Source organism: Propithecus coquereli, unplaced genomic scaffold (genome assembly GCF_000956105.1).
Source record: "Propithecus coquereli isolate 6110/MARCELLA unplaced genomic scaffold, Pcoq_1.0 Scaffold132, whole genome shotgun sequence".
Classification (NCBI taxonomy): domain Eukaryota; kingdom Metazoa; phylum Chordata; class Mammalia; order Primates; family Indriidae; genus Propithecus; species Propithecus coquereli.
Window position 1 is genome coordinate 2,148,822 of NW_012137414.1, and position 25,053 is coordinate 2,173,874.

General features: G+C 36.9%; 1 protein-coding gene across 1 annotated transcript in view; it reads right to left on the reverse strand.

The window, feature by feature from the left end:
* Window positions 1-25,053, reverse strand: part of DMD (dystrophin) — a 2,517,447-nt gene that overhangs the window by 190,951 nt on the left and 2,301,443 nt on the right. Inside the window, exon 61 of the mRNA XM_012638704.1 lies at window positions 12,509-12,569. Within this exon, the coding sequence (XP_012494158.1) occupies window positions 12,509-12,569 (61 nt within the window). The remainder of the gene's footprint in view (window positions 1-12,508; window positions 12,570-25,053) is intronic.

Sequence of the window (25,053 nt, forward strand, 5' to 3'; positions counted from 1 at the left end):
CTGATGTTTTATTGAATTATTAAATAATTCTATATTTTCTAGGCCACAGCAACTACTGTAAGAGTATGGTCCAAACTGTCAGATTATATTACTCCGTATTCCTCTGCTCATCCCAGATCCTTCAGAGGTAGCTATTTTTACACATTCTATTAGACATCAGGATTTTTAGGTTTTAATTTTAAAGAAATGTTCCACATCTGAGCCCTCTGATATACCCTGAGTTATAGTTACAGTTATAGTTGCAGCCAGATAACTTCTCAGGAAAAATGACTTTGTAGATTGAACATGTTTTCTCCATCCTTCTATGTTAATTTTTTCCAGTTCACAAGTGAAAACAAGATTAGTATGCTTTGAATCTACCAGCCAGTAGAGAAAGATCAAACTTCTGCTTCAACATTGAGCTACCCCTTTTCAGTTTATACATCTTCTTCCTGAGCAATACATTCAAGGACTTGGAATATAATTGGCAATTTTGCTGGTGACGAATGAGGCTGAGCAATATAAGGATGCCTTTTGCTACTCTACAGTGCTTACAGTAAAAAGAAAGGGCTCAGTGACTAAGAGTATATGAAATATGAGTTAGATAAATAGCTCTAAGGTCCTTGATAATAAAGTCTCTTTAAAAAGATATCATGAGATAACTTTTACCTCACCCCAAAAAGTTGCACAAAAAAACTATATTTGAAAAAAATTGGCTCTCTTTTATCAATATCAGGCATTTATGAAATTAATCGATTTTTGTGTGCTTGATAATGACATGTAATATTTAACAGAGAAAGGCAAGAACTGGTGAATATAACTAAATGCCACACTTGAAGTCTTTTCTTCCCCAGAGGATGCCACTATGAGTTTGCTCAATGTACTTCTCTTGGATTCTACCACTTACCTTATTCCAACTTTAAAAAAAATCCAATATTAAGACATAGGCTTATATGTACTCAATGAACAATCTTGGCTCCAGAAGGCAGCCTGTGAGTACTGATAGAAATAGGATTTGAAGGCATTCTCCTAAGATATCCTTCCAAAGTTTTGGCAATTGGTGCTGCAAAAGGGACATATTCACTTAAAAATATTTTCTTCAAAACAGTAACTTTCAAAGATTTTCAGTTTACAGGATAGTCCAACCAGGCAACCAACCCATCAAGCATTTTTTTTCTGCTTTCAACCAACTGAAATACAGAAGATGAATGAACTGATGCTAAAAATTGCTCCTAAATATAATTTAATCAACTATAATCCCAGTGGGGCTATCTAGAATAACTGAGGCTGAGGCAGGAGGATCACTTGAGCCCAGGAGTTTGAGGATGCCGTAAGCTATGATGGCACCACTGAACTCTAGCCCAGATGACAAAGTGAGACTCTGCCTTAAAACAAACAAACAAACAAACAAAAAACAAAAACAAAAACTCAAGTAAGTTTTAAAAACGTTTACACAGAGACATTGACATTGAAAGGAAGCCATTTCAGCTCCCAAAACTTCCATTTCATAAGCTGTTAATTACAAAAACTGAAAAATGCTCATGTGAATATTTCCCATTCTCCAGCCAGCTATGACTCATAAATCCCTAAATTCCAGGTCTATTTACAATAAACAACCTAGCCATACCAGGTATACCCTAAATAAAAATATTTTATAGATAGGGACTTTTAGGTACCTTTCCCCTAGTTAAACACTATTAACAAGATTAACAAGGTCTGGGAGGTCATTAACATGTTTATAAGGTGGTCTGTTGAAGTCATTCATTCCCCTCACATCCCCCAGGGAATGAGTCACAGACCTGCTGTTAATACCCTTCCCTCTCTCTCTCTCTCCATATATATATATATATATATATACACACACACACGTATTTATGTATATATATAAATGCATAAGTAAAATGTTCACAAATGTTTTTTAATTGTAGGTACAAAGATATTTCCACCTCAAACTTTTGCTGTGCCTGCTTGGCCCCTCCTGCTCCATCTAGGATTCATTCATCTCTATTATTTGATAATTTTTGGGCAGCAAAGTTTCTGTAGCACTGATATAATTAAGAGTGAGGAAAAATAATTAATCTGGCCTTTATTTGATAAAGCACTTATATTTATAGATTAGGACAGCGTGACTACATATTCAGATAGAGATTCCTTTTAACCTTCAAAAAATATAAGTTATTCTTTATCATCAAAAACATATAAATTGCCCAAATTGGTTTGGTGATTTTGAGTCATTACAAGAGAAACTATACAAAATAATTCTTTGCCACCATGTAATTATAATAATAAAAAATAAAGATCATCTTTCTGCAGTAAGATGAGATGTTCTACCTGTAATACATGGGGTGACTCAATGCTCAATGCCTGGGGGAATCATGACTTATAGCCACGGGCCAAATGCTTTTGCCTAGTACGGCTAGAGCCATAGGGCTGAGGTTTATGGGAAGGATGACTTTATTTGTTCTGGAAGGAGGGGGTGGTGTCAAATTCAAGGACATGCACGAGTGTTCCAAAGGCTCCTGTAGAGCTGTTCTAGTACACCTGAGTTGACCATGTTCTACCTTTCAAAAAGACTTACAGTTGGAAGTATGAACAGAAATACATTCTGTGGCATCTATTAGATTATTTGTCTTGGTCATACTTTCATTTTAGGGAAGCCCAGGTGGAAGTGCTGGAATGTGACTCAGAAATCTTTTGCTTTCCCAACCTATACGGTGGTGGAGAAGTGCTTATATCGGGAGCTGGCCAGGTTTTTGTTTCATTTTGTTTTTTGTTCCTCCTTATTGCCCCAAACAGCAAAGAGTAACTTACCTCTCTGGAAAACAGTAGTGATAAAAGAAATTGTTTGAGTAGATAAGGCAAGGAAAAAACACCAACAATGTGGAGAAGGAATAATAGGGTAGTGTTGGCAATACCCAAGATAGTACCCTCATAGTGGTGTATGGGCCACATTTGGTTATACTAAGGGCCAGTTTTCAACCAACAGTACTAGGAAGTTGAAACAGTTAAGAACAACAGCTGAGATGATGATGATAATGATGATGATGATTTTAAATATCAATTCTTTACCCTATTATTAGAGTGACTTGGGTAAGCCACCAACCTCTTTGAGTCTCAGCTGTTTCTTCTTTATTGGATAATAACTGGGGTTGTTATGAGGATTAAATGGGAAGATACAGATGAAACACTTAGCCTGTCACTTAGCACATAGTAGGCACAACTTAAACTTTGCTTTTATTCCTGTCTAGGAGATTATATGGACTGTTAACTATGAGATACACCCTTTATAGAAAGCTTAAGACCATGAAAAAGTGACCAAACCAAAAGGAAAGAAAACAGCAACAACAAAAATTCCTTCTAAAACAACAAAGCAGCAAGCTAAAAATTACACCTTGCACTGACTATCTGACATGCAATGGCTTTGGGGACCTAGATGGAGGTGGATAAACTGAGAAAGAAAAACAGAAAATGTAATTGAAAGTTTCAGGAAGAACACGGAAGCTTCTTAGATTCATCCCCCCAGGAGTTAATGATATCACAGAAGACGTGATCATTTGCTGAATGCTGACAGTGGGCTAAGCCCCTTCTAGTACCTGTTCTTAGGAGCTTTCCAGTCTGCTGAGAAAAGGAGAGATTTTTTTTTTTCTATCTCATGCAAGGATTTATACAATGCACTCACAGTTTATTTTTTAAAAGAAGAATCTATCTATCTATACATGAGAGAGAGAGAGAGAGAGAGAGAGAGAACATGTTAAAATTCTTCCCCAAAGAAGTATTTAATTCCCTCTCCCTGTGCCCTACTCCGCCACCCTATGCCCTGGAATGATGGAGGGGAAGACTGAATGGGATTTAGTGTTTTCCCCCTGAGAAAGGGACATTTTCCACAACCAGGTCAGTGTTCAAAGGACTAAAGCTCCAAGGAAATTATCCAAGGGGAGAGGCAGTTCAGGGTTATTAAGTTATTTTAAAATGTCTGGGCTGCTGCTGCTGACCTTTGTGAAAGGAACAGGATGCTACTTCCTAGGGGACAGGATAAAAAGCAATTAGAGAAGCCTAGGAGAGGCTCAGGAATGTTTGGGAATTCACACATACCCTAGATTATGTGGGAACTCTAAGAATGAAAATAAACTAATTTGATTAGGGACATATTTGGGTCCTAGAAAATATTCTAAATATGTTGCTCATACTGGCTATATCTCTATGAGTATTTTCCTAAAAACCCAACACTCGGTATCTATAGAGGTCAATTAGACTTCAACCCAGTTTCAGAAGAGAGAAGGAAAGCCAATTAACATTTTCTTGAGTGATTACTTATGTGCCATAAAGTTGAATGGATGTCAGGATAAGTAAATTACTCAAATAAGAGTCAGACTATGATAGATCTAGGTTTCAAGTGAAGATTTATTTAATGTCTTTACTGTATTTTTTTTACCACATGATTATATAAGAAAGTGCATGTTTATAAAAGTTAGGAAAAGAAAACAAAGGAATAGCTGAAATAATTTACTCCTTTTCTTTTGAAGAAACAGACCTGAATATGTTCTATGCTCATTCTCACATTCCCAAAAGTGCCACAAATGAGGCAGGGGACACCTATGCTATACCATATGTATTATAATAGAGGTGGGGTACTTTTTTTTGCTTGTAAACAACATATTTTAGCTGCCACATATATATGTACATGTATATATGTTGCCACCCTTCAGTATTACATATAATATATAGAATATTACATTTTTCTGTAAAATAAAATTTTATCATCTCTGACATTCTCTTAAGACTCAGTGGCTAATAGATCCCAGCCCAAAAAGTAAGTCCTATTCACAATGCTCAGTGAAACACAGTGGTTGATCAATTTAAAGTTCTATTGACCACTGGAAAACCAGAATAAGTCTCATGAAAGATACTTAGGAAAAACAAAGACCCAGTTCTACTGAAACAAAGAAAGCCAGAGTTCAGAGTTGTCTCAGACATTATCGAGTTTGACCTCCTCATTGTAAAGCAGGAAACTCAGCCCCAGATGGGCTAAGTTATACCCCCAATCATATTGTTAGATAAAGATAGAACCAAATCTAGAACTTAGGTTTTGGTATGTACCATTCAGACATGCATGCTAAGGATTGTCTCTTAGGTACCAAACTGCAGACACTATGAGAAACTCTATCAAAGACTCAGCATGCTTTCTAACATTAAAGTTGATGTCCAGAGGATATGAGAGATGTATTTGAGTGGTAAATCTAAAGTGACACACAGACACTAGAAGATTTTTTTTGTTTTGAGACAGGGTCTCACCCTGTTTGTTGCCCAGGCTAGAGTGCAGTGGCACCATCATAGCTCACTGCAACCTCAAACTCCTGGGCTCGGGTGATGTTCCCACCTCAGCCTTCCAAGTAGCTGAGACTACAGGTGTGTACCACCATGCCCGGCTAATTTTTGTATTTTTTTCTTTTTGTAGTGACAGGGGTCTTGCTATTGCCCAGGCTGGTTTCAAACTCCTGTCCTCAAGCAATCCTCCTGCCTCAGCCTTCCAAAGTGCGGGGATTAGAGGCATGAGCCACCACGCCCAGTGCTAGAAGATTTTTTGGAGGTAAAAGGAGTTAGGAGACTGAAAAGCACATAGAATTACTGATCTATGTTCATTCATTCATTCAAATCTTTACTGAGCACCTGTTACCTGTGAGGCGCTATGCTAGAAAAAGAGATACAACATTTATCCTCATGTGGTCTGTTATATCAGTCAAGATTATACTAACCAGTTTATGAAACTACAAAGAAGGATGTGAGATTTGTTTTTCAATGAAACTATGAGATACAGACGACACCAACATTTACATCTCCCAACAAAATCTACAAAACCAAAGGCCAGATTTAGTACTCTGCATAACACTATGGCATCCCTTTCACTCTCTTTCAGTTAATATCTTAACCTGAGTTGTTTTCGTGATTATATCATTAATTATGCATTACTGACTATTCCTTCATTGTGGTTCCAGAGCTTAATGAGACTCAGCTAATTTGACCTTTGGAACCAACAAACTGTGGAGAAGAAAGCACAGCAGAGAAAATTGACCTCTGGGTTATCTTTGTGTACTAAAGCCTTTTGAAAAGTCAGAGCACCAGGCTTTTGGCAGTGATTTCAAAAATTTAATTACCCAGAGATATTCACCAGCATCCTCAAAGACTGACAGCTCAAATTAGACAGCTGATTCTCTGTTACATCCACTTCCTATCATCAATAGTGCTAAATGGTTAAGTAAAAGGTTTAATATTATTTGTCCTTTCTATCCTGATAAGATTGATGGTGCAATAAGAATCCTCAAGGGCGATATGAAGATTCATTTTCACTTCTCTGGAAAACTGTCACAAACAATTTCTATTTCAAAGTCAACATTCATAAAATCAGAGAATTTCAGGTCTCGAAATGACCTGTGATATCAGGTGATTCAGCTTCCTTAAATGACAGAAAAAGAAACTGAGGCCTATAGAAGATGAGTGATTCACCATTGGTCAGATAGCTAGTTGACAGCAAAGTAGACCTAGATTTCAAGTCTTCTGATGCCTGGTCTATTTAAAATTTCTATTATTTAATATTGTCTTGTCAGCTGCTAAAAGGTATTTTTTAAGGGAAATATATGTGAGAAGGAACTTACCAGAAATAGCAGAAAATTATATGCTACATGATGTGCTCATATCTTATGAAAAACTATACCAAAATTCAACCAATTTTCAAAGTGAATATTGGAAGACTGGTATCATTCTTAGACTAGAAAAGTATCAGAAATAAGAAATGGGGGAATGTTTTCTAAGTCAGATACCGCAATCCAGTGTTCTTTATAATAAAAGCCCATCTCATTGTCAGAAGATGTATATGCTGAAAACCAGCCAACACAGAGATTCTTAGCATGTTAATTTCTGTTAAAGCTAAGAAATAGCTAACCATTGCTCCCTCTGTATATAAATACAGGTACTGAAATAACAATCAATAATTCAAAGGAACAAATCAACCAACCAAAACTTGAATTGGAGCAAATCCTGGCACAAATAGGAGCTAGAGCAAGAATGAGGGCAAGATATGCTTTAACACATTGACTGCCACACTCGAAAAACATTTTTTACCCTAGGGCCACAGTGTTTTATTAAGAAAATAGAAAAAAAAACTTAAAAAACAAAACGATCCTTTCTCATTTAATGGAAAATTTGTTATTTATTGTTTTCTGTGCGTGAGTTATATGTAACTTGAAAAATAGTTCACATGGCTCAAGTAAAGAGACATGTGAGTTACATATGCTTCACAGGGCCCTGGGCTCAAAACTAGTATGTGTTAAATACAGCTAACGTGGCAGTTAATGTATTAAACATGGGAAATATTTAGAATCTGAAAAATTGCCCAGAAAACAGTAAATAGAGACCATACAGTATGGGGGGGGGAGGTAGTGTCAAGATTCAGATGCTATTGGAGTTAGGGAACACTGGTACTAAAAGTCAGAGCAAGATCCATGGGTTCAAAGCAGAATGTAGACCAACAGGATACAGAAGGACAGAAATACCAAAAGGTAAGTCTAAACAGATGGCCACAATTCCATGCAGAGAATCAAATATTCGTTCTAGTAGAGCTATAGGAACAGTGGGCTGTAAGAAGACATGAGAGTCGGAACCCAAACCAGCAATTTTGTCTGCAGACATAGCAAAAGTAATAAGAAATGTTGACTGAAGCAACTGTTAACTTCATCCAGGGAGGTTTTATATCACATTTTGCTAAGCAGGAAACACCAGAAAATTGTGAGCAACTCAGATGCAATAAATGGCTGTGGAAACATGCCTGGGATTGAGAGTGGAGAAAAGGGTAGATCAAGGTCATCAGGCAACATATACAACAATGTATATACAACATCCAAAATAACCAGCAGGAAAAGATAGACACTCCTTTGGACATGAAGTTGCTTCTAGAGCATTGCACATAAAGAAAAGCTAAACAGTTAGCAGATTCCCCAGAACCCCAGTTTTCACTCTTCTGTGAAGTGCTTCAGAGATATTTCGAAAGGGAACTTGATAAAATGCATCATTGCTGACCAAGTCAGCAGGTTTACTACTCAGTTTCATTAGTAAATTCCTCCCAATATTTAGCAACCACAGCATCTTTGAAGGAGGAAAGGACCAACTTGTCTAAAAATCAAATCCCCCCCAAGGGACAGCTGGCAGAAATATAAGGTCAAGCACTTTAGCTGGTATTACAGAAAAGTAGCAGAAAACCGACCTTCAGCTAGAACTAATATATGTAGAACAGGTTATGACCTCAATTGGTTTCTCCAATTTCTGTACCAATGGGAGACAGCAAATAGTATTTACTTTCTTCATGAGTGAATGGAATGCTAACAGATTTCATAACCAATATTTGGGCTGTTCTAGTCACGACATCCCAAGAAAGATATAACAGAGCTGGAAAAGATCCAGGGAAAAACAACGAAGATGATCAAGGGGAAAGCTTATCTTTCAGTCAAGGACAGACTGAAAGACTAAAAAGGATTAGAGTTTCTCAGACTGGGAAGATGAAAATGAAAAAGCATTAGTGGGGGGATATGAGGTTAAAGTCAACTCTGGGTAAATATAAATGTGTTTACTGAATTCCAAAGCATTTAATTGGGGCCATTCTTTGAGGTTAAAGGATGCAGATTAAAGAGAAATTAAAACATTCCTTTATTTATAGAGAATTCAGTACATTTATGGAACATATTCTTAAGACAAGGCTGAGATGGGGAATGGGAAAGGTTTAAGACAGCATTGGATAAACTCACTGCCAGTTGATTTACAATGTATTATTAAGAAATGATCATGGTGGATCCTAATTTTTTAGGTGAAACTTACTAGGTTAACTGACAAAACAACTATTGGTATCTTCATTTGGGACAGAGTTCTGTGCTGGTTGCCCTGTGTTCTGACCCAGTGTGATATTTCTTATGCTCTTATTATGACATCTATGCTGGAACATCCTGCATGCAAGTTGGGGATTCCTAAATTCTTTCGACGGTCCAGAACACAGAAGAATAATTTTCAAACTCATTAAGAAAGCAAGAGAGTCCCAGCTCTTGGCTCTGTTTGGTTTACCCATATGGGAGTATGCAACATAAAAAGGTGAAAGAAATCCTAACAGAATGCAGCAGCTGGTTAAAGGCTATTATATTGAAATTTTCATGAGTTTGACAGTAGGCCAAAAAACTACAAAATGGCAGAGAGTAGAAAAGCCAGTTGTAACAGGTTGAACATTGTTGGTGATTATTTTTTCAGTAGCAATGAAAGCTGTAATCAAATAACCTGAAAGAGATGCTGGCAGAATAAGAGAGCCCCAAGGGAGAGGGAATATGAAAACTGTAACAATGATGTATGCTCTGGACTAATAAACTAGACAAACATGTAGTTCGAAGTATCAAACTCAAGGTTCTTAGCATCGTATGAAAAGCTGGTGTCAGGATGCAGGCATGAACACTGCCTGATTTGCAATCTAGAGCAAAAGATGTTGTTAATGACTTAAAACCTCAAGGATGAGTGCACAACTCAACAACCAACTAGGAACTGTGCTATTGGTATAGAAACCTCTTGTTATTTGGATGATCACTTTATCCCAGCATTGAAAAGGAAAAATTATAAAGCATTTAAAAAATAGCCAGAGAAGACATGTGGTTTCACAGCTGGGCATATGTGGTAAAAACCCTTGAATGGAAGTCAACACAAATAAGACAAGAAAGAGGAAAAATGGAGACTGGTCAAAACAATGTCATTATAAGCTTATTTTTATCATTATTTTTGGACCAATATAGCATCTCAGGTTATGAATGGCATTACCCAGTGCACGAACTCCACTGATCCTTGTACATCGAATTAATTTGCTCTAAGTAGAATATTTTAGATAATAGTAATGGATAATAATAAAACATAATGGCATTAATAATCTGCTTACTGACAATGTATATTTTATGAACATGTGTTCTCCCTATATTACATACAATGTTTAACATTTTAGATTTATAATTCAGAAATTATATAATCCCTAATTTCAAATAGATTATAATTATAGAGAGAACTGTTCTCCATAAAACTTCAGAGATATCTTTGAGAAATTATGTAATTCCTCATTCTAAGGAACTTATCACTTCAGAGTCTTTTATGGTCTCCATACTCACCTTTCTACTAATGTTTCCCATCTATAGTTCTATATCTATTATCGTTGGGCCAGAAAGAATAATAGTCCTAAATTATACACCACGATTTGAGCTCTTTAAAGATGTGCCTAGAAAAGTGGAGTGAATTGAGAGGGCATATCTAAAGCTAATTAAATAGTGGAAAATTGAAATTCCTATATATTTTTTAAAAAAATTATGTTACATTAATAATTAAAATAATGAATTTAAACAATAAAGATAACACATTCTTGAGCAAAAGCTGAGATCTTAGGTGTTTGAGTTTGGACAAGACCATTGAATGAGCCATACTCATTGATTCTTAGAGCTAAAAAGAACCTTAGATATCATCTAGTCCAACTCTATTTCATAAATGATAAACCAAGGTTTTGATTGGTTAAGTGACTTGCCCAAGGCCACACAATCATTTAATGACAGAGTCAGGACTAGAATTCAAGTTTTTTTATTCACAGATCTGTGCCCTTACTAATATTACCACGATGATCTTTGAGTACATGAAGGAGCATTGGACAAATAGGATATGTAGCTACTCTCTAATTCCACTGAGGAGAAGCAAGAGATTAATTCATGGGAGGAGGAGGTGGGAATTACATCTTTTCTGCAATTTGTCTCATTTTTATTTTTTGGACTGAATTCATTTCCATTCTCGCAGCAACATCCATGATGTTCCATCTCTTGTAGAAAATATAGTATCATAGAGAAAAAGATGAATATTTAGAGAAAAACAGTGGGACTGAGGGATTCCAGGAATCCATGGGAGACACTTAACAGCCCCAAATAAGTAGTAATTTGGAGAATAATGGCTTAAAGATGTCTTGGATTCTTAAGTGGTCCTAAAACTTCATCTACAAAAGGAGAAAAAGAGTCTTTATTTCACCTCATAAAAGAATTGGATAAAAATGTGAGCTTTATAAGTGGGTTGAGAAAGCAGCAGATCTCAAATATCTTAGAAATGAAAATTTGTGATGACAAAGACACTAATGTAGAAAATCACTGTGAGATTTTGAATAAAATAGTTCCATAAAACATACAGTAGATGTAAAGCAATAGTGCATGTCTAAATCAATATATTATTTAATAAAACACGTGATTTAAATAGGTAATTAAAACATGTAATTTAGAGTGACTAAGTTAATGAACTAAATATAACAAAATAATAAAATTAAATTAAAAAATAAGAAAGTTAAAAAGCAGGATCAAAGCATGTTGAGGAAGAATTTTTAAAGTTAAGAGATATGTCATCTGGAAAAATTTAATAAGACAAAGGGTAAACCATTTCCTAAAGGATGTATCGCTTCTTGAAGAGCCAAATGACTCCCTATATCCCCATTCTTCTGAGCTAACAAAATAGAGGCATGAAATCAAATTTCTTAGAACTATAGTAATGAAGATCTAGGACTGCTGTTATTGCTTTAGAGCTGAATTAAGAAGAATTGATGGGCAATGGAAGAATAAAAATAGACTCAATAAAAGATGGCAGGCTGAAAAAATGGGAAAACATTTAATATTTTTAAGTTACACTCATGGCAGGATCAAGTTCAAAGTATTCGGTTGGTATTAAAGACTATTTCACAAACCAGATTAATTTTAATTGTTGTTTAGGTTGCTAATTCAAAGTTAAATTTAAATTTGACTCTATTGCACAATTGATGAAAGACTGTTAAGGTATAATAATCACTCAATATCCTCTCTCTTCTCTCTTCCATGTTGATCCAATGTATCATAATTTATATTTCTTGCAACATCCTTCAGAAGGTGCTTGAAAGCACCTATATTCCTTGGACTGGCACAAATGGTCCAAGAAAACAGTACCATTCTGTTATTGTTAGGTGAGAAATACTGAGTCCTATGTATCAAGAATGAACAACTCAGCTCCACAAACCTGGGACTGCTGCTTTCTGCCTTTTGGATATATGAAGTATTCATTCACCTAAAACAGTTTGTGTACATATAACTGCAGAAATCTTCCATCTTTGTCTGAAGAAGAAATGTGGGAAAAGTCCTAGATAAATGAAATTGTTCTTGCACATGTTCACTCCCACTATCAATAATATTATCTGGAGCTTTCTGTTCTACTAAGAAAAATCTGCCCCCCATCACAAAACACACCATATATGCTGCATTAAAATGAAATTTTCTTAAAAGCAGTTTCCTATTGCATCAGTAAATTTACGATGGTAATTTTAGCATGAGTTTACTATCCAAGATTCCTCAGGAAAGAAAGAAATAGGTATTGTAGGCCAGGTTGATGTCACATTTTAAAAATAAATTCATTTGTGAATATACAGATTAGTCACAATAAATGCTCCTTTAAGAATGTGATTCTTCCAACTTACTTGATATAGTAGGGCACTTTGTTTGGCGAGATGGCTCTCTCCCAGGGACCCTGGACAGAAGCTGAAAAAGGGGGAAAAAAAGAAAGAAAGAAAGGCAAGGAGGTCAAATTCACTGCAAACAGGAAAGACAACATTAATCTCCAGAATTACAATTTTACACTGATATTGGTCTGTTTGCTCAGTTGCCCATGAAGACAGGACGGATTAACCTGCTGTTCTGAAATTTCTGTCCTAATCTAAGTGAAATTGAACTCATTCAGGTACAAAGATAAATGCAAAGGAAAAAAAAAAAAAACTTTCCACTGCTGAACCTACAGAACAGATAAGAAACAGAATGAGTAGACCGACGGGGTTTCTTCTATGTGTCTCCATTGGGTGCTTTTCTTATAACACTTCCTGTTGCTGCTTCTCAATATCTTTTAGTATTTGATTGACCGGGTTTTATTAGGTTAGCAGCTAGAACATCCCTTTGTGATATATTTATATTCTAAGTTATTGAAGCTAAAGTACAACGCTTATCATTCTGGTATGCTTGTTTTTCTCTTTCTTTGGTTTAAAAAGAATCCAAATTCATTTACTGATTATATGCTTAATTGGTGCCTCAAAATGTCAGCTGACCAGCTTGATCTTATTAGAAAAGATAATCAAAAGTCAGAGAATGGCACCTGATATTAGAGTATAATAAAACTTTCGTGATGAGTGATGAATCCTATAGGTGAAATTTAATTTCACATACTGGGAATTCATTTTATAATGACTTTGTTGTATATTAGTCAAATGAATCATCTTTACACTGTTTTTTTAATGCTTACTTTGCAGGGGTTTTTTTCTTTCCTAAAGCTGAACCTCTACAAATACCTTTTATACACTATTTGGTCTGATTTTTTTTATTTCTTTAAGAAAAAATAATCCTGTTTAGGAGGCCCTATAACATTTGCTCAACAATAAAATCTTCCTCCTGAATATCATTTTAAGACACTGGAGTTTTAAGAAAGAGAATAGCATCAGAAATAGAAATATAAAAAACATTCTTATTAACATCTAGTTATTTTATGTACAATTTTTCCTGAATTTTCATCCTGCTAATAATTTGAAGCACAGCTGATGCTGACCATTATTTCCTCTTATGAAAAGCTCCCTTCTAAATTAGTCTCACAGTAAATTCACTCTGCAGTGTATTGAGATGTAAGAAAACGTCAAAGCTAATATATCCTTGACTACACTGTATAATATGAAAGAACAGCTTCTAATAAAAGTTAACTTCACCCACTGCCAGACAATTTAAGAGTAATGAAACTCCAGCTTCTTTGTTTTATATAGAGTAGTAGAGGGATTGAATCACCCAACCTTTAACCAGACACGCTGTGTTGTTCCTTGGAGATATGTCATTTAAACAATATAGGAAATGGATTTGTACTTAGCCACTAATTATGCTTTTTCATTTTGGCAGACAGAAATTTTTAATATGGAAAAAACAAGATATTTAGCTGCTGTTTTGAAGTAGTCCCTCGCCTTCAATTTCTCTCCTCTTTTCTTTATTCCTTTCTTTCTCCTTCCCCCTGCCTTCCCTTCTGCCCCTTCCAACCTGCCTTTCTCAGTCTCTGCCTAACTCTCCTCTTGTCATTTTTTCTTCTCTAGCATACAGCTCTACTGTTCAGATTAGTTCACAGAGTAAATAAGATCTGATTTAAGAACATGGGCTGGACTCCCTGACCTACCTCTTCAGAGTGTGATGTTATGGAAATCTGAAAACCCTACCCCTCTCTAGCTAGAAACATGGTGAAAGGGCAGAAATTAGAGCTCCTGGCTCCTCTGTGCACCCTCTTCTTAAAATACCGGCATCATAAAACGAAGGAGAGAACTCCAGAGAGCATTTGGTCCAGCTCTCGCTGGCTGTAAATGCCAAGCCTGTGAATACCTAAACTGAGAAAAGAACGGCTATTCTTTCCTTAAAGGTCTCTATGGACGGAGGCCTCACAATTTCTTTCATTATCCTTCTCCAGTTCTTTATCATTCTAATGGTCCAGACATTCTTTCTAATTCTGAGGATGCTCCATGTGTCTTCTGGTAGCACAAGAGTCAGTTTGGATTTCCTACACTATTCTATTCCTAGGCGCCTGAGAAGTGTGCTGGAGAAGTCTGCTGATTGCCTGGCCTGGCTCGGGGGCTTTCTTCCTGGAAAGAAAAAAAAAAACAAAAACAACTTTCTAGCAGATAATCTAGCAAGAGACAGGAAAATCAGTGGTGAGAGGCTGAGCTAATAGCGAGACCTCCATGGAGTATCTATAGTTGACCTTGCATTGTTAAACATTAAAAGGAAAAAAAAATCCCAATTAAACACCAGAGGCAATATCAGAATATACTTGAACTAAATGGCTGCAAAAATTTTATTTTTTTTATTTTTATTTTTATTTTTTGAGACAGAGTCTTGCTCTGTTGCCCGGGCTAGAGTGCCGTGGCATCAGCCTAGCTCACAGCAACCTCAAACTCCCGGGCTCAAGCGATCCTTCTGCCTCAGCCTCCCGAGTAGCTGGGACTACAGGCATGCGCCACCATGCCCGGCTAACTTTATATATATATATATATATTTAGTTGTCCAGATCATTTCTTTCTATTTTTTTTTTAATAGAGATGGGGTCTTGCTCTTGCTCAGGTCTCAAACTCCTGACCTTGAGCGATCCACCCGCCTCGGCCTCCCAGAGTGCTAGGATTACAGGCGTGAGCCACTGCGCCTGGCCACTGCAAAGATTTTAAAAGAATTTTTAAAAAATTGTAAGTTCCAGATCAATATGAAATGTTAAGCTTTTGTAAGTGGAGTTCTTAATTGTTTATCTTTTCCTTTTTAAAAAAATGCTTTTTGTCTTTATGTGTAGCTATCAAATAGATCCAATGGTAAGATTCAGTGCAATTTTTTTTCCTGAAAGATGTTTTTTCCCTTTGACTCACAGTTTATAAATTCATTTAAGCAACTGCTTTGCAGTCATCATTTGAAACCCTGAAATTTTATACTCAGAAATGTCCTTGATGCAATAAAAAAAAAGGAAAATAACAACAGCTTCCTCCCATTCCTTCCCTGCCCCATCACAACCATATACACACACACTGGAACTACTTGCTTTAGAAATAACACACAATTGGGTGATGGCTCTATGGGATTGAAATCAGTGCTCCTTCTTGAGAGATCGTTAAAAGATTGTTGGCAATTCCATTTGGGACTGCCATGTGATTCTGGTCTTGCATCTATTCAAAAGTTGATCAAATATGTGGTAACTCTCATAAGTGTGCCACAGAATTATCTTTTTATTTCTTGCAGTAGTACCCCTGCCAACAATAGCTGTTTCTTATCTCAGTGTACCAGTGGGAGCTTGTCATCCTTCACAAAGCTGGCCTACGTAATAGACACACACATCTTTTATGCCTGATGTGTCCATTTTTAGTAGCCCATCAAAAGCAGATTTATCAGCAAATAGTTTTTATATGACATCAGGCTGTCCTTTGGTATTTTCTTATACAGATGTTTCTATAACCACTATGTGTAATTCCAATGCAGTTTCGTGATTCAGATTCTCGAGTGTAAAAATCATTCATTATCATATGGTACCAGCACCATGGAGTATTGTCTACTGAATTTAAATAGCAAACTACACATGAATTTATTTATTCCAAAACCAGCCTCTGAATTTCCCCTTGTGTTACAGTTGGAGTGTGTTATTAAGAGCCAGAAAGTGTAGCAATTCTACCTTTAAATGCTTTTCCTCTCTTGAGGTGACAGGATTCAATATTGTGCCCAAGGTGGTTTTGAAAATCACAAACACAGGCCACACTATTTAGGGGAAGTTCTTATTTCAACCATTTTTTAATGCATGATGAACAGAATGTGCCAAGCGATGCACCCTGGTGTTAAGCCATATTTTAATCGACACAGGGGCCTAATCAGAAAATGAAAAAGAATGCTAATGTTATTTAAGCCATGCCAAAAGAGCACTCTCTGGAATTCAGACCCAAAGACATTCATTAATCTTTCTGCTTTTCTTATATTTGGTGGATTTGGAGTTTGATAACATAGTTGGGTCAAAAAAAGTTGAGGCAGTTTAGAAAAACAAATAATATAATGTTCACGGGAGATAAAAATAGAAAACTTACCTCTGGGTTAAGAAAAAGGCATTAGGGAGGGTCTACTAGCCACTGACACTTGGTTCCTCAGAAGTATGTGAATTCTAGCAATGGTTTTATGGACATACTTTATATTAGCTCAGTGAGCAACATTTCTTAACCTTTTTCTACACCCTCCCCAAGTAATCTTTTTAGACATTTTTTGTAATCGTCCTGCCCTCCATGAAATTTTAATATCACAAATATACTATATGTCTGTTTATGGATTATATATATCTGTTTTACACATGAAAAGAGTAAAACTTTTTTTTGTTTTCCAGGAACCAGTTCTCACCTCCTTGAGGGCAATATCACCCCTATTGAGAATCCTTGATCTAGAGAAAGTTGGTGGGGTGGGAGACAAAAGAACAAGGAGTTATTGAGAACTACTTATGTGCCTGAAACATGCCCTCAACTAGCTCACGTGATACCCCTAATGATCTGTGAAGTAGGTATTTTCATTTTGCAGAAGATGAAACATTAAGATCACAGGAGATCAAGTGAGCTAGTAAGATCCTAAATCAGTAAGTAATAGATCCTAATTTTGATTTATTACTCAAAATGAAATCAGATAGATGATTCAGGAAATAAAGGAGAAAACAAACATATTTCATGTGTACTATGTGCCCTGCACTGTGTGTTACATAACATAATCCTCCCAAGCATCCTATGAGGTCATGCCATTATATGATTACAGATAAAGGAACCGAGGCTCAGAAGTGTTCAGTAAACTAACTCAGGTCATGCAGCTAGTAAAGAGCGCATCTGGGATTACAACCAGGTCTGTCTAGTCTTTGAACTTCACTCTTTTTTTTTTTTTCATGAATGGTACATCACAGACATTAAATATTTGCGAAAAAGTCGAGTAAATAAATACATCTTAAAAGGGATTTTAACATCATCTAGTCCAAGTTCTCTGCACTATATCTGATATCTACATTTACCCTCTATATCATTTCCACCAAATGATTTTCCAGGAGCTGCTTGAACAACTTTATTGCCACCACATTGTGGAGGAGCTCTTGTGAATTTTCCATAGCTTTAATGATACTTAGAAACAGCTTCCTTTTATTCTGGTCAAAATCTGCCTCTGTAATCTTCACCATTGCTCCTGTTTTAAATGTCCAAAATAAATCATCTGATCAGTTTTAGAGAAGCTAATTTTAAAAGAGCTGAGACTTACTTTCACCTGATAAAGACAAAAACAGAGCCCCTAATTCTTAAAGAAACAGAACAATACCTAATATCACTTCATTCATTATGCAACAATTTTTTACAGAGTACCTCCTATGCACTAGACACTGTACAAAGTACTGGTGCTATTGCAGCGAATAAGACAGACACAGTTCTTGCTACCTTGCTCTTAATTTCAGTCTCTGAGGATATCTTTCAATGAGCACATCTACTATTACAGCATTAAAATGAATAAACTAGTATTTACAGAACAAACATTATATGCTCAACTCCACACTAGGTTTTTGCAGGCAGGAGGGGTGGGGTGAGTTTGGGTGGGGAAAGAGGTCCTAATATGTCCCATGTCCTTAAAGACTGTATTACTTAAATGGGATCAGGTTTTAGAGGGACATATATTATAATGGTACTGTATCAATCAGGGTCCTGGCAGGAAACAGATGGCACATTCAAATTGGGTAAGTTGGGGAGACTTTAGTAAAAAGGCTGTTAATAATGGTGTGTGCAGGATATAGGGAAATCACAAGGGATAATATTAATATTAATATTTTTAAAAGGGAGCCATTGAGCACACACACTGGGTAAAGAGGGGCATGTGACGGGATCTCTGGTGGAGGGAGGCGAGGGAATAAGCATTTCAACCTCATTCTCCATTTTCTACCATCTCCTACCACAGTGCTCCACTGGCTGAACCCAACCTGAAGCTAAGAGGGCTGGGGTTCCTTTCGTGCAGCCCGCACAGGTCAACCTGACGAGGCCCAGAGCAAGGCACGGAAATGTGGAGAGTGGTTGTGGAGGGGCAAAGTGTAGACACTTCCTCATGCTGCTGCTATGACAATTGCCTCATATCTTTCTGCAGATTCTCCCTAGCTTCTCAGCTAATCCAATATAACACTAAATGATTGATTTCTCCAAAATACTGTCTGGAGCACATTGCTCTTACTCAAAAACCTTCCGTAGTTCCCCTGTCTATAAACTAATTTTAAAATTCCTTCCCCTTGTATCCAAGGCCCTTCACGTCCTGACTTCCCCTCACCTTTGTCTCCCAGTCCTTCCCTACATGACCGTCCCCCACTGCTTCTCCTTGTCCTTGCTTTCCAACTCCCATACTCAGTGACAGAGATGGCTGACTGCATTATACCTAGTCTCCTCTTTTTTAGTAACAGAATTTCTAACTGTTGGTTGCAGCGATATTCCTAAGGCCTATGCATGCCTGCTGAGGATATTTGGGTGAGACTTCTAGGAAAGTTCTTTGAAGATGGCTGATTCAATGGAGAGGCAGCTTTTGCCTTTTTCCCATTCTCCTTCTTCCTACCTAGAACACGGATGTGATGGTGGGCAGATCCGGAGTCACCAGGACAATGGAAGGCATCTAGGTTGCAATTCCCCAGAAGTAGATGCTGAGACAAGGATGTGAGTGCGAGTAGTTTGGGTGGTGATTCAAGGAGGAGCTGGGAAGTGAGACACGAATGGAAGGAAGTTGATAAAAGATGCATTAGTGCTTTGGTCACCTGAGGCTCAGGGCAGCCAGAGGCTTCAGTGTAGAACACACTTCAGAGTCACCTCACCTGAGGGGTGAGGGAACTGGGTTATTTATCTACTATTGCTTGAGGGCTGCTCCTGGAGTATGGGGGGGTGGTCATTAACTCCCTAGCACATCTGGCCTTCCCCTTGTGCTGGTGAGCAGGCTCTAATGGCCAGAGGAGGCCTTAAAGGCAGAGTTGTAGGTCTTTGTGGTTAGAAGTCTAGGTTTGGTGTGCCTGGGTGTGGTGAATACCGGGGGCATGTGGGGAGGGCCGTGACAACTTATGCTACAGAAGCCATGCACTAAGAGTGGCTGAAAAGAAAGATATGAGAAGTTTGAGTTCCTGGTGAATATGAGTCACCATTCCAGCTTATCTCTGAATTTCTATACAAGAAACTTAAAAAACCCCTCCTTTGTTTAAGCCACTGTTGATTTTTTTTGTTACACACAGCCAGACCTGCTTCTAACTGAACCACCTTCACTCCACCCCACCTACTCAAACCATCTATGGCTGCTCACAGCATCCCTGGCTCACCTTGGATACCACCCCTTACATCATGCCTTCCTTCTTCTTTTTTCTCTAATTTTTAATAATATTTCTTTTTTCCTCTTGACTACAAAAAGCAATATCATGATTGTAGAAAAACACACAGAAGAAAATTCGAAACTCTCAGTATTCCCACCACTCAGGTATAACTTGCTAACATTTTCATATACGTCATTTCACATATATACTTATTTTGTGAGATTCAAATCATATTACAGACATAAGTTTTTACACTGTCTTTCACTTAAAATATATTGGAAGAAAATATAATATGAACACATTTTCCACTTTATATATTCTTTTATAATTGATTTTTGTTGTTTTTCAAAAATTTACGTATAGTAAAATTAGTTTTTTGTGTATACAGTTCTATGAGCTTTAACGTATGCATAGATTTCATGTGACAAGCATCACAATCAGGAGACAAGACAGTTCCCTCACCCCCAAAATTTCCTCATGCTGTCATTTTGTAGTCAACTCCTTCTCCACCCTTAACACCTGGCGGCTGCTGACCTGTTCTCTATTCCTACAGTTTTGTCTTTTCCAGAATGTCATATAAATATAGTATGTAACCTTTTGAGATTGGTTTATTTCACTCAGCATAATGCACTTGAGATTCATCCATATTGCTGTATATACCAACAATTTGTTTCTGTTAATTGCTAAATTGTATTCCATTGTATGGATGTACCACAGAGTATTTATCCATCAACTAGTTGAGGACATTCAGGCTGCTTTCAGCATTTAGCAATCATGAATAAAGCTGGTATTAATACTCTTCTATAGGTTTTTGTGTCAGTGTAAGTTTTCATTTCTCTAAAGCGAATGCTTCATAGTGGGCGTACTGGGTTACAACAGATTTTTAATGGCTGAACAACATTCCGTTGATGGATGTACCATGATTTATTGAAGAAATTCCCTCCAAGAAGATTTACATTGTTTCTAATTTTTCACTGTTATAAGTAAGGACACAATGAACACCTTCGTAGATAAATATTTACATAAAATTAACATTTTTGTTAATTTTCTTAAGCAACATTCCTAGAAGTGTATTTACTTGATTAAAGGCTATGAACATTTTAAATTCATTTTACATAAATTACACTCCTGCCAGCAGAAGTCTTTCTTTATTGATCCAGGTGAAAAGAGAAAAATCCATTTTCTGCCGGTCAAAGAGATTTGGTTGGCATAATTCTCAAGGCATATTGGACATACTGCTTGATACAGTGTATTATTTGAGAACATGTCTCTCAAGCCTTCCTCTTCCCCTGATAGACTGTAAACTCTTTGAGTTTAGAAAGGCTCTCAGCTCATTGGCTTTCTATTTCAAAGCCCAATCCAGCATTTTGAGAGTTACTTCGATAAAGTGAAAATTGTCCAAAGCACAGATTCAGAAGAACTGGATCTGAGTCCTGATTATACTTCACTTCATGATCATAAACTTGTCTTTTGTTCTACCTGAACTTTATTTTCCTTTCATGAAAAATGGGAATGATGATGTCTCCCTTACCAAAAGGTTATCAGGATAAAATAAGACAATCGATAAGAAATTGCTTTGCAAAATGTTAATCACCATACAATTAATGTTGACAATCACAAACCTATGATATGTTGTCTGAATGATGGCAATCATAGAATCAATACTTTCTGCCTCAACTGGGCAGCATTTGTCTTTAGCCCTTGAATCCACTCCTAACTACTATTGATGTGCCACATGCAGTATAAAGTGTGGCAAAGAGAATTGCCTTTGAAGACTATCTAACTGTCTAGGCTATGGTACTTCTTCCTACATCTTTATCTTCCTAGACCAATGGCATCTGCCCAGCAGATCTTTCATTCTTAGCTAGACCATTTGTCTGCCATTCATCAGCATGAATGATAAACAGGTTAGTTTATATTTTATACAGTGAAAATCGAGAGTCACAGATTATTTTAAAATTAGAAGATCGCCATGATGAAAAAATAAGAAGACTGTTCTGGTGGTACCACACACAATGTATTAGAGGTAGGAGAGTAGAGTTTGAGAGGTTGTGAATTTCATGAATTTGGTGCCCAGGGGAAGTGAGAAGTCACACATGGCTTAGTTACTAGGCAATTGGGGGTTTCATATGCAGAAAAAATAAGCTCAGATGTGAATTTCATAAAATGATGTATTTAGGCTATAATATTTGAAAGGTGGGCCTTTTTACTGAAACTCAAATGAAAGGACAAGACCACAAGTACTCGAATGTTAGCTACAGCTATGAAGATGGCTGGACTCTTTAAGGAAGGGAGATCAGAAAAAGAGAACTGTATGTATTATACTACATTTTCATACAATGGAATATTATTGAGCATTAAAAAAGAAGGCAATCCTACCATTTGTGACAACATGGATGGACCCTGAAGACATGCTAAGTGAAATAAGTCAGTCACAGGAAGAAAAATACTGTATGATTCCACTTATGTGAGGTGTGTAAAATAGTCAACCTTATAGAAGCAGAAAATAGAAAGGTGGTTGCCCGAGGATGGGGCAGGGAGAATGGGGAGTTGTTGTTTAATGGGTATAAAGTTTCAGTTATGCAGGATGAACAAATTCTAGAGATCTCTTATACAATATAATGCCTATAGTCAACAATACAATGTTGTGCGCTTAAAATTTTGTTAATAGGGTGGATCTAATGGTAAATGTTCTTGACACACACACACACAAACATGCACATGCACACACAGAAAAGCAAAGGGACATAAGGAAAGTTTTGGAAGTGATGGATATGTTTTTTACCTTTACATTAATTGTGGTGAGAGTATTATCGGTGTATACATATATCCAAACTCATCAAATTGTATACATTAAATATGTGTAGATTTTGCATATCAATTATACCTCAAGAAATCTGTAAAAAAAATAAAAATAAAAGGATGGGTACATTGTCCAACACTGGAGAAACAGAAAAAAAGGGAACTGTACCCTAGGGAATGCCCCCAGATGGTGGTGGCAATAGAGCCGCAGTCAAAGAAAAACAACACTGAAACTAGAATAAAGAAAGAATAAAGAAGGGTGAAACACAAGGACAGTCTAGTTGGTAAAGTATGAGCAACTCTCCATTCCAATGGACTAAGAGTATAGAGGAAAAAGATGTATTTGATCCCATGATCACTGGTGGCCTCAAACAGGCAATTTCACAATGACGAAGGCTGAACCAGATCACAGAGATTGAAGGAGGAAGTTGATAGAGGAGAAGTAGCAAGACTAGGTCCCAAGCAAGCATTTGAGAAGTTGGGTATGAAAAGAGGAGAATGTAGGTAGAGAGGGGCAACATCTGAGGGTTTATCATCCCTCTCATGTGATCTGTAAACTAGTGCATTCAGTTCATTTCTTTATTGAACTTGCTTAGCATCTTCCTGATAATCTTAAATTACATGAAAAACTTATTTCCATCTTTTTCACTTCCTGAAATCATAATCAAGATTATAATACAGTATTTAAGTTTCCATGTAGTTATCAATGTTGAATGTGTATATATGTATTATTTTTTCCCATTGCAATTGCTTTCTGTATGATTTCTCTTTTCTTTTGATGTGATGCATACAGTTTTTATAGCAAGAGTAAGTTTTCTGTCCTTTAACTGAAAGGCCAAGTTAAACTTAACACTTTTCAAAACATTAAACTAAAATAAGAATTGTGCTTTATATATCTATATCATATATCAAAAGTAAAGATTCAATGAAAACTTTAAGATCACTTACTAAACTTTCAAAGATGGGCAGATTTTCCATAAAGATTTCAACAGCAGAGACAGATGGGCTACATTCCAGAGGGGAAGGTCACAAGAGTGATGAATGAGACCTCTAATGTCTGCCATAGCTGTGAAAATCTTTATGGCTAACTAAAATTCCTCACGAATAACAACCTGTAAATATTATATGAGCTGTCAGACAGATAACACTGAGCTCTGAGACCATCACACATGGTGAACAGAATACCACACCATGGGATTTGTCAGTAGATTGCCAAGTCATTTAGAGTATCAGGCTTACATTTGATCTGGGAAGTCGAGTTCATACTAAACTACTTGGCAAGGTGACTTGAGTTGCAGAGATAACACTATATCCAATGTGCAGTGCTGCTGGCTGCACAGCCCTACAAAGTCTAATAACCAATATTGGGTGGCAATACTCATGGAAAAAATCTCCTTCAAACAGTCTTATAGAAAACTTCAAGAACATTATTGTGATTATTAGGAGAATAAGAAAGCAATCAAGCCTCATCAGGTCAGATATAAGAGGGAAGGTATCTATATAAATAGAGCCATGACTAATTTATGCTCATAGAATTTCTCAGTAAATTCAAAAAGAATTGGCTGACTGCATTGTCCGAGAATTTTCCTTCAGATAATGGTGGTTACAGTCTTTGGGCCATCTGAGTTAAGTCAGGTTACCAACAAGTCAGTGCAATATCACCAGGTGCCTTTACTGTCTCTCCAGATGTGCTTTTAAAAGACGGCAGGCAGTCAACATCATTTGCTGAATGCTCTCTGTGTGAATGGTATTGTATTAGACACCAGGGAAATTTCAAGGAAAGTAAAATTTGAAATCTGAGACAGTAGGGAGCAACTCAGATATTAAAAACCTGACTATAGATGGGATATACATCCATTTAGGAAGCAAAATGAGAAGAGTGAGAAAGAGCTACAACTATGACAGTAATTAAACCAATAAGAGTGTGGGAGAGATTGAATTTTAGTCCCATTCTTTACTCCATTGTGAAAGAATTAAACGTGTATACCTTAGCCATGGCCTCATGGGAAGCAGAGTGTGATTCCCAGACCCCTGATCTTGGCTTTACCACGTGGCTTGCTTTAGCAGACATGATGTGAATAGAGACATGTTGTCCTCTTGTGTTCTGGTGATCTGCCATGAGAACATGTCCCAGGTTTCTTCTGATCCTGGACTCCCAAACCCAACATATTTAGAGACCACCTAAATTGAATTCACAGCCTGGAGGCAAATCCCGGCAACCTACAGCATGAAGTAGAGCTTTCCAGTCAAACTATATCCAGATCACCTGAACTACAGTTGACCTGTAGACCCATAGTGTGAGGATAGAAGCTTTGTGTTCTTATAGAAAAGTTATACTGGGGCCGGGCG